Source organism: Gobius niger, assembly GCF_951799975.1.
Source record: "Gobius niger genome assembly, chromosome: 12".
NCBI lineage: Eukaryota > Metazoa > Chordata > Actinopteri > Gobiiformes > Gobiidae > Gobius > Gobius niger.
The window spans coordinates 32,614,933-32,626,222 of record NC_136863.1 but is presented as its reverse complement, the minus strand read 5'-3'; the positions used below and the strand labels follow the sequence as shown (position 1 = coordinate 32,626,222).

Sequence of the window (11,290 nt, the reverse complement as noted above, 5' to 3'; positions counted from 1 at the left end):
TCTTGGGCATTTGTCCTGGATTATTTCACTTGTTCTGAGATGTTTCTGACTCGTTTCGATACATTTCGTCCTTATTTCAGGTCATTTTCTTTGCCAATGGGGAAAGAAAATTGGTCTAATCTCATTGGCAATTTTACTTTCTTATTTCAAGCCAGATTTACCCTAGAACTGGTGTGAAATGTCCTCAAACAAGCAAAGCAAACTTGGTCCGATCAGGAAAAGTGTCTAAATGAGTGAAAACCGCTCAAAACAAGAAACATTTCGTCAATTCAAGTCATTTAAGCCAATGCTTGATATTTACTTTTTGTAGTGCATCAGTCAAGACAACAAAAAGTCCACATTACCATCACTTCATCAGCTAAAATTCCACAATATTGGATCGGACTTCACATTTGCAAATCACAACCTGGATGTTTGAATCTCTCCCACGGCGCCCCTCCCGCCTTCATATCTGGCTCTGGGGCAGGATGGGCGTGACGGTCCTGTGGGGGCTCTTGGGGCTCCTGTCCTCTGCGTCTGAGTGCTGTGTCCTCAGGCTCACGCTCCTCTCCTCCGCTTCATGGCGACCGGGCGAGGTCTTCCTCCGCGACGACAGCCGGCTCAGGTGCATGAGGCAGGTGTGGGTGTCGCGGTCGCCGCCGTGGCCGCCGCTGCGCACGCGGGGGCAGCAGCAGCAGCGCTCCAGCAGGCCCTGGCGGAGGCGCACGGTGAACAGGCCGTAGGTGATGGGGTCCAGGCAGGCGTTGAACAGGCCGAAGATGAAGAGCATGTGGGTGAGCGAGTGCGACACCGTCTCCTCCATGTCCTCCGGGAAGAGCCAGTACCACAGGCCCAGCAGGTAGTAGGGCGTCCAGCACACGATGAAGGAGCTGACGATGACGATGCTCATCTTCAGCGTCCTCATGCGCGCCCGCGGGATGTTGTTGTGGGAGCGGCGCAGGTGCACGTCCCGGGACAGCACTGCGGCACAGGAAAGAGGTTGCATTAGAATCAGATCATAAACCTCTTTGTCTCATGGGCTTCGTTAGACAGTGCAGCGCAGGGCGAGAGAAGTGAAGAGCAGGGAGAGACGTTCAGCAAATTGTCAGAGCCTGGATGCTGAGATTGGAACAGTGTTCATGTACATGGCTCTAGACCAGGGTGGATAACCAGTGAGAGAGGTGGTAGTTTATTGTGCCTAATAATACGATCATTTTATTTAATCACAAAACTAGATGTCTGGCCTTTTTCTCTACTTCTCAATAACTGTATTTGATTAAACTTTGACTGGGACAGCATTTGATTTGTTTATTAAAGAGGGGGTGTTCTGCTTTTTTCAGTCCCATAGCACCAGTCTATATCACACTACAATGATGACAAACCTTCTGCTGGTCTGTAAATGCAGTAAATTAGAATAACTGCCTTGTATAAAATGTCTCTCTCAAAATGGCTGTAGTGAATGTCTTGAAATAGGCCTCTGTCTCTTTAAGAACCTCTGAGCCTTTAGACACGCCCCCTCCACACGCTGTCTGTGGCATCAGTGGGGAGGGGGTTCTGCTGAGGAGCAGTGGTCGGTTACTCGGCTGGTGACCAAAGCTCGGAGGCGTCTCCAGGAGGTGGGGGCGTTCCTAGGAGGACTCAGGCAAAGCTATCCCTAAAATGGCCGCCATCAGAGTTTTTACAGATTACTCAGAAATACGTGAATGTGCCAAGGCAGCACTTCAGGCATGTTTTTAATGAGGGAATGACATAATAACATGATGGAAAGCTTGAAAAAGTCAATTTTGCAGAATACCCCCCCTTTAACTCCATTCTTACTTGACTTTGTGTGTGGGGCCCTGCCCACTGAGCCCCCCCATGAGTCACCCCTGGCCTGTGGCTCAGTGCCTGCAGCTTGATCCTGACTGGACTGTGCAGAGAAAGTTCTCTCGGCTGCACAAAGTTCACAAACCTTAATCAGAAGCTTCTGGAGGACGAATGAGTTTCTGTTTTATGTTGCATTTGTGACAGTTACAAAACATCAGCAGAGCTAATGTTTTTTCATTTTTTTATTTCGAACAATTTAAAAACAATTATATACAAGTAATGGAGACCAATACAGCAATTGTTTCAAAAAGGAGTGGTTTGAAGTGTGACCTCATTTAGTCCCACCCCCTTTCTACTTGATATTTTTACAGGGGCAAAAGTAGCTCATATCGTTTCTTCTTCTTATTCTGTGAATACGAGGCCAGATTTCATCAAATGAAGAGTGATCAGAAACTTGAGGAGCTCAGATGCTGTTCCCAGTGCCACATTGTGCCTGACTGTTGTGGTCAAACCAGATCTTAGCGATCCAGGTTAACCTGCGTCTTGCTTTGAGTGAGGCAGCTCCTCTCGAAAAAGAGAGAGATATGGACATGTGTGTAGAGATGGGAAACAGGGTCTGCAGGAGCACTCTTGAATTTTTGGTCAAGATTCTTAAAGACTTTTACAGTTCATGAGAAATAGGTACCAAATTCTTATGCAAAGAGCCGCATTATTAAACATACCAAATCATGCAAAGACCCGCACTGGACGAATACAGGACTCTGGACGTGTGGAGCCTGTTCAGAGTGGGACATCGGTAAATAAAGGGTGAGAGCTGCTTACTGCGGCCGGAGATCTGCGCGAGGATGCGTGTGTAGCAGCAGATCATGATGATGAGGGGCAGCAGGAACAGGCAGGCGAAGGTGAACAGGTTGTATGTCGTCTCTTGCCACCTCTGCGTGAAGCTGCCGTGGGTGGTGCACTGGGTGAAGCTCTCGGGCACGGTGATGGTCACGGCGCGGAAGATCAGCATCTGCGGAGGTCACGTCACACATTGTTTACAGTGTGTTATTGTGCTGCTGTGATGACAGAATCGCCCTTGTGAATCACTTAGGTTTGTTTAAGTGTAGGTTTGCAATTACCGCACCAGTGACACCAGCAGAGGCACAGCTGTAAGTAAGCATTGCAGCAAAAGGCTCATATTCATATTCGCGGTGCTCAAGTTTCCCCCATCGAACCAGAAGAAGCAAACCTCCAGCTACACTGCAAAAAGAACCCTTCTAAAAACAAGGGGAAAACATCTTAAAATAAGACGTTTTGTCTTGTTTGAAGGAATAAATTCTGCCAATGTGGTCAGCATTTTTTTCTTGCTAAGAATTATTTTTCCTCGAATATTCTTCTCATCATAAAACAAGAAAGAAACACTACATTTAAGCAAATAAATAGCTAGAATTAAGCAAAATGTCCTCAGAACATGGAATAATTTAAGGAAAACATTCTTATTTAGTGAAAAATTGTGGGTATTTTACTTAAATGTTGCTTGATTTAAGTAAAATGTTCTTAATAAATACCGTCTCCATGATGTGGAGACTGACGGTCAGAATCACCTGCTGGAGGATTCACCTATTGCACATGTTTTTAGTGGTAGGGGAAACGTACGCAGAGACAGGGAGAACATGCTCCACACAGAAAGGCCCCGTCCTGGTGGGAATCGAACCCGGGACCTTCGAGCTGTGAAGCTGAGGCTCTAACCGCTGTGCCACCGAGCCATATCTATCTGTGAGAATCAGTTCTTACATTAACAGTTGTTGTGATCTTAGTTTATCTTAAAATAAGAAAAAATATTCTTTGTCTAAAACTGAAAAAGATTCAAAACGTTTTTCTTTCTTGTTACAAGAAAAAATAGCATATTTTTTAGCAAATTTATCTGAACAAGAAATGGCTAGATTTTATTTCCTAAAATAAGATTTTTTTTTCTCAAGAAAACTTTGCTCGGCAAAATATTATTACTTTTTAGGGAAAAAATAAGAACTTATTTCTTAAATTAAGACATTTTTTACTTGCTTAGAATCCACTTTTTGCAGTGCAGGTAAACCCTGAGCTGTTTCAATGGTCTAAGATAAAGAGGTTGGAACCTTGAGCCCCGAGACAAAACAGTGCACATCAAACCTCACACCGAAAAACAACATTTAAACCAGGAAGCCTAATTTGGTGAGTCCAACACGGCAGAAAAGCTTCCCCGACAAATGACCCTTCCACATCACTGATCTGCTGGCCAGGAACACGAGTCAAGAGTCCTGGATTCAAATTCACTGAGGTCCAAATTGGGGAAAAAGCAAAGGTCCGGCACATACAAGGTTAATTAAGGGTTATGTGGGGACTTTTTCTTAGCCTTGATTAAACCCACTATAATTATTGTGCTTGGAAAATAACACAATTAATTGAATCCTGATATGATCTTTTTCGCTGGTATACTTGCCGGCATGTTTCTAATGCAATGTTTCCACTCTCTGCTCTGTAGTTGACACTGAAAGCTGCTGAGACCTGGTTTAGTCCTGGTTTAGTCCTGGTTTAGTCCAGGTTCGTACACACTCGTGCTCGTGCTCATTTTTTCTCAGGAAACGATCGGGAAACTGCAGCAATCATTCATCGGCTGCTTAAAAAGAAAGAAAAATGTAAAGTTTCACGCAGCTGTGGGGCAGCTCTTTCATTTCACATTCACAGCCCCGCAGGTGAGGCAGACATATGAGCGCTCTGTCAGTCTGGGGCACAAGACAATCTCATGCTTTGCCTCCCCCACTGTGACGGTTCTGGGAATGTCCGACTGAACTAAAGTGCAAGATGTGAAGATGGGTCCCTGGGCGCTCTGCTGCGGACGCCCACTGCGGACGCCCACTGCTCCTACTGATGCTCCAATGACAAGTTTCCCTATGTGGATAATGAAGTGTACCACAACCAAAACCCTGCACCCCGGGGGAACATGCTTCTCTCTCCTCTATCGGCGGTGGTGTTTGCAGTTAACTTCCTAAAGCTACATTTTATTGGGTAAATCTGAACAACTTTATCCAACAGAGAGGTCAGGGTCAAGCACACATTCTCCAGTCAATACCGGCATGAAGAGACGTATTGATTTTTGGTCTGTGTACCACGCCTGACAATCCCCACAGCGCTGGCGAGTGGACCGGCACTAGAAGCATCACCTCTCACACTTTTCTGAGGGGCTGACAGATCGTCACACAGGGCAGAGGTCCGTAGGTGCGTCATCCTCAAGCCAAACTCATTCACAGTAGAACGCATCAAGCAGCGCTGAAGGGGAGTGGAAACTAATAGCCTGTGCGGCGTGTGTGCTTCGCTGGGCACATCAGCGGGGGGGAAAAAAAGACTAGTGGCCACTTGTCGGAGCCGGGGACAGGCCTGTCACAATAACACATTTGAAAGCGCTGTACATTTGCCGCAGGAATCAAAACATCGGTGCTCATCGAGACATGGTCCGAGTGAAGCTCTTTCTGAAAACACACCCACCTAATGAATACATCACTGAAAGAGGAAGCACAAGAGAATTCACTTCACTGCAGCAAACATGAGATGAGGTCGCAACGGTTCATGGGCTGAACTCATCGAAGGTCGTTTTCACACCGGCTTAAAGGGGCTCTCGACCCGGTGTGAAAGCGTTTACATTGCTCTTGTTTGAGCAAAGAAAGGACTTGTTTCAAATGAACACAGGACAGGACGATTGGACGAGGCAAAATGGATCAACTAATATCTTTGAGTTTACGTCTGTCCTCGGGCATCCTCTCTGTTCTGCTGCGGTAAAACCTTCGCCTCTGTTTGCAGATTAAAGTCCTCCGTCTCTCGCTTCAGCCTCACTGTATTCAACCACGACAGAGAAATGTCCTCACTCTGTTGGTGAAAAACTCAAACTGGTCCTCACAATGTCGTAACTACAAGAACACACACACACACAGTTGGCTCTGGGATTGAGTCCGGACCTACCAAGCTGAAGACTCCTCATTGGTTACATTCACTCGCACGCGGCCTTTGTAAACACTATGGGAAACTAGCAAACGACGGTGGATTATATGAATTGATTATACGGCTCTTCACAACGCAAGTAGAAGCTCCAATGACTTGAATGGGATTTCCCAACGTTCTACCGGTCATTATTTTCTGATAAAGGACCTCTGAAAAAAATAATGACGCTGCCAATGGCGACGGAGTTGGTGCTTTCATATCACTCCGCGCGTACGTAGCAGCGACACTATCTGTCCCCGTCACTGAGAGAGAAGTCGGGGAATCGCTCGTGAAGTTAACGTGAGTCTGACTTTCAACTTACCCAGAGATTCACCACCATTCCTCCAACTGCGCCTTCAGCTAAGTAGCTAGGCTAGCTGCTAGCCTTGCTGCTTCTAGCCTAGCCAAACATTGCCGAGCAACGTGCAAACTTTTGGGAACTATTTGTTGCGGAAGTCATTAAATAAACCTTTCGGCCTTCACAAAAGTGTACGAAGTTTATGTTGTGTGTGTTCAGTTGGCAAATGGCCGAATAATAAGCGGGAAAATGTATAGAACGCTGGTCATTATGGGGAAAATAAGCACCGACAGGGCTTAGCGTTCTATACATTATCCCTTACATTCTTCCGTGTTTTTAGACGACTCTTTGCAGTGGGACTTTCCGCTGGCGACACAGGATGAAGTGGGGAAGCTGCCGTGTGCTTATGGAGTTTTAATGAGGCTAAACAGACGCTCCTGTGAACCGTGTTTACAACACGGTTCACATCTGTCCGGGTTCAGCATTTGTTAACTTTAGCAGAACATAAACAACTCCTTCATGCTCTCATATCATTGTGCTTTGGGTAAATGCATTGTTAGGTGATGGTCTGCTGTTTAAAGGAGCTATATCCTGCTATTTTAGCCATTCCAAAGTTAAGTATAGGCATGTATATGATATATTGTACCTCTACCACTATGGAGCACTCATTTTTGTGATAAATATAAGTGTTTTCTGGAGGTATTTTTTAAACCCGGAAGACACAACGCTTCAATTCAGTTAACTCCGCCCCCTCTCTCCGCACATACTTTACCACAATATAAATAAACAACAATAAGTGAAGTTACTTCACGATGCAGTTATACGGAGTTGACATCTGCAACACAGCTTCATAAATGGCTAACACACATGCTAATATGCTAACACACATGCTAATATGCTAACACACATGCTAACCCGCGTTTGGATTGACTCACCGCTCTGATCCATCGCTGTTTACATTATGGGACTCGCGTTGGTTATAAAAGTTAATCCACTTTGATTCTGGCGAAGGTTCACCAAACATCCATCAGAGACAGTCACAGAAAAACTATATTTAGGCTGATAGTCGCCGAATCCCTGAGAAAAAAACAGCTGAGTGGCCTCTTCCTGAAAAGGGTTGAATCTCTCCGTGACATGATCGTTAGGTAAGAATAAAGAACAGGTGTGTCCAGTTATAACGAGCTCCATCTTCAGCTGCAGCGCAAACATGACTGATCTGTTCAGACGCTCAGGGATGAGTTTGTTTTGGCCTCAGCTGACCTGGAAGCACCTCGGGCACATCCTTTTTTTTTTTTTACTCTTTGTTTCTCTCTTACAACAGAAATAATGAAAACGCTGTTTTACAAATTAAAATCCGTCCGTAAGCATAGAATTAAGTCATTGCATTACAGACGTCGAGCACTTCCGTTCCGCTGTGACGACACAACTGAACACTCAGTCGTTCACCAGGAGAGGGCGGAGCCTCAGAGAGCAGGATTCAGGAGGATTACTGAGAGCTGCGTGAATGAAGCCACAAACCACTCTGGGGGTGTTTTTGATAAGGAAATAGCAGAACAACATGGCTAAAAGCTCCAAAAAGTCGATTTTGCAGATATAGGACCTTTAAATGCATTGTTAGGTGATAGTCGGCTGTTTAAATGAGCTTGTCGTGTCTGTAGTCATACATTAGTCATACATCGGTGCACAATTTGGTTCCACGTCTCACATCCTTGTTGTCTTGTAAGTCTCATTAGATTAAGGTAGATGGTTTTCATCATCAAAGCTGCTAACCCTTCGTCTTTCATACTTGTAAGATGTCTTGTAAGTCTCATCAGATTTCAATGTTGCAAAATGTAAAAACTTCTAATTTATCAATGCTGCTCATCTTATTGATAATGCTGAAAATTGTACGGTAAAATCTGCACTCAACATTACAGTAACTCATGATCACTCACCCACAGAGTTGTGTGTGTGCCCATCATGGAAACTAAAATGAATTGTGAACTTGTTACTCACTAATAACTTACATATTCAAACAGGCATCTACACGCTCCGGCTGTCCATGTGCCTGGGTAAGACAGTGTTTGTTTGTGGACAACTCACGCATTAATGATGTAATGCGAAATTTCATGAACACGAGATGCTGTTAGTGCCATTATTATATCACCCCTATTGGGGACAGCCTGCAGCTGGAAAGTGAATGAATCTTGAATATGGGGTAGGCACATATAAGCTTTCTCCCTTTGAGTTTTTTTCTCCTGTGACGATGTAATGTAAATAATGTAAATAATAACTCAAATAAATGACATGACAAAGCGCATTGTACAAATATTTTTTCTAGATTTTTCTCCCCACATTTTATTGTCATTGCTCAGGATTTCCACACAAACCGCATTCACATTGTGACTTGGCAAAGGTGGGAGTTTGTGTTTGGAATCTGTACAAGATGAGAAATGAAAAAAAATCTATAATTTCTAAAGGAATTAACTTTTTTCCTTGGAGTCATGAATGCAGCACTCGGGGTTCCCCCACCTCCAAAACATGCAGGTGTGGTTGACAATGACAAATAAAGCTCTTACTTATCCAAGAAAGGTTTGGAAAAAGAGAAAAGGAACTATCATTTAAAAGGAACAGATATCTTCAAAAAGAAAAGCTGGTTCGATTCCAAAAGCAATGGAAACATCATCATGCTTTGGCAAAGATCCACATGGGGTCATACGCCTCCCATGGCTATTCGACGAGGAGCGGTGAAAAACGGTTCCACTGTGCAGTAATGCAGGGCAGAAGAGGAACATAATGACCCCTGTGTGAGAACCACTAACCACTACGCCACTGTGAGACTGGGATTTAGGACAACGCTGCAAAAAGTAATTGACTAGATCAGTATAAACATCTCAATTTGAGCACAATAATCCAATTTTTAGTTGTTTTGACTAGTTAAGAAGTTGTTGGGCATTTGTCCTAGATTATTTCACTTGTTCTGAGATGTTTCTGACTCGTTTCGATACATTTCGTCCTTATTTCAGGTCATTTTCTTTGCCAATGGGGAAAGAAAATTGGTCTTATCTCATTGGCAATTTTACTTTCTTATTTCAAGCGAGATTTGCCCTAGAACTGGTCTGAAATGTCCTCAAACAAGCAAAGCAAACTCGGTCCGATCAGGAAAAGTGTCTAAATGAGTGAAAACCGCTCAAAACAAGAAACATTTCCTCAATTCAAGTCATTTAAGCCAATGCTTGATATGCACTTTTTGCAGTGTACTATTATATCTCCCAACTTTTTAAAATGGTAAATGACAAATGGTCACATTCCCTCACCTCTGGTCCCTGTTTGGGAACCGCTGATGTAAAACTAACTGAAACCTGCACCTGATGGTTATTTCTGTCTTACCACTGAGCATTAGCCTGTGCGTTTTAGACGGTGCACATTCAGAGAACTAAGTAATTGCGCTCATGGGAACCGTGTGGATTCAACTCCTCTTTGAGACAAAAAGGCCCCGGGCAACTGCGATACTCTCGCCCATTCGCCAAACCACTGTCCTGATTCTCCGCTAGAGACGATAAGAAGAGAGTTTGAATGAGAGTGTGGCCGATGCCCAGAGTCTGAGCAGAGAAAACATGAGAGCGGCGCCCGGGACACGGGTGACATGGAGGCAGGAGGCGAAGCGAGCCCCGGGAGACAGACGGCCGAGCGGGGAAGCACTCGCGCCTTGGAAGTGACAGGGGGAAGGCGACAGGTCTCTCCTGCTCATCCACTTCAGAAGACTGCTCCGTTTTGGTGTTATATGTGGCAAAGTAGGCGGAGAGTAAGTGAGCGCTGTCAGAGAGTCTGTCCCGTAACAACGCTTTGATTAATCAGTGAAACAACATCGTAGTTTGACTGAGTTTGCGTATCGGAAAAAACAGCTCTGGAACCATCGGTCACAGTGACGGGATTTAGTTTATAGAATGCTCTTAAAGGGGGGTATTATGCAAAATCGACTTTTTCAAGCTTCCCATCATGTTTTTCTGTCACTCCCTCATTAAAAACACGCCTGAAGTGTTGCCTCGGCACATTCACGTATTTCTGAGTAATCTGTAAAAACTCTGATGGCGGCCTTTTTAGGGATAGGTTTGCCTGAGTCCTCCTAGGAACGCCCCCACCTCCTGGAGACGCCTCCGAGCTTTGGTCACCAGTCGAGTAACCAACCACTGCTCCTCAGCAGAACCCCCTCCCCACTGATGCCACAGACAGCGTGTGGAGGGGGCGTGTCTAAAGGCTCAGAGGTTCTTAAAGAGACAGAGGCCTATTTCAAGACATTCACTACAGCCATTTTGAGAGAGACATTTTATACAAGGCAGTTATTCTAATTTACTGCATTTACAGACCAACAGAAGGTTTGTCATCATTGTAGTGAGATATAGACTGGTGCTGTGGGACTGACAAAAGCAGAACACCCCCTCTTTAAGAAGACACAGAAGAGGTGTGAAAGCTACATAGAGAAGTACTAAAGTTAGACTGGTACATATAATAATGTGATATTTGTAAATATGGATGTTTATATTTCTGCTACATCGACGTCTGTGCGAGGTCTGTGAATAGTCTTGCCCGAGCGACGGTGAACGCAGTGGTGGGAGATGACCGCCGCGTTTACGGATGTGTGTGATGAGACGTATCTGATGTGGAATCACAACAGGAACCCCTTGTAATCCGTGTTATTTTGAGCCGTTCCCTCCCTGCAGTCATCTGAAGCCCTGGGGCAGAGACTTAAGCAGCGTTCAGTGTCGACATGTCGATAAACAGTGGAGGGGCCCCCAGGAGCCTTTCGCACATGGCTTTAATTACAGGCTTAATTGTGATCTTGTTGAAGTGACTAACGCTGAATTAGGGACCTCCCAGCCTCTCCTGGGGGCCCGGCTTCCCTACACCTCGCGTGTAATTACCCACAATCCACCATTGTAAAGCCCGAGGGGGAGGAAACATTCAAATGAAGGCGTGATGTAAAGAAGGGAAAATGCAGGAGAGACTTGTGAGATGTGATGAACATTGTGGATAAAGTGAGTGGCCCTGAGGAGATGAAGAGGCCGAAGAAAATGAAAACAATAACAGGCAAATCGTCCCTTATCGGCTGACGGTGACAGACAGGGGTCAAACTACAGTCACAACAGCTCCATTTTTATATTAAAACACTTTCAGTCATGCAATATTTAGAACATTGAAGAGTTAACCTCTTAACTCCCACCTGAACGGATCACATTT

At 44.9% G+C, this 11,290-nt stretch overlaps 1 protein-coding gene across 1 annotated transcript in view; it reads right to left on the bottom strand.

The window, feature by feature from the left end:
• Positions 1-434: 434 nt before the first annotated feature.
• gnrhr4 (gonadotropin releasing hormone receptor 4) overlaps positions 435-11,290 on the bottom strand; it is a 50,647-nt gene continuing 39,791 nt past the window's right edge. The window contains exons 3-4 of the mRNA XM_079567401.1: positions 2,608-2,797; positions 435-960 (exon numbers count right to left, since the gene is read on the bottom strand). Of these exons, the coding sequence (XP_079423527.1) occupies positions 446-960; positions 2,608-2,797 (705 nt within the window). The 3' untranslated portion in view covers positions 435-445. The remainder of the gene's footprint in view (positions 961-2,607; positions 2,798-11,290) is intronic.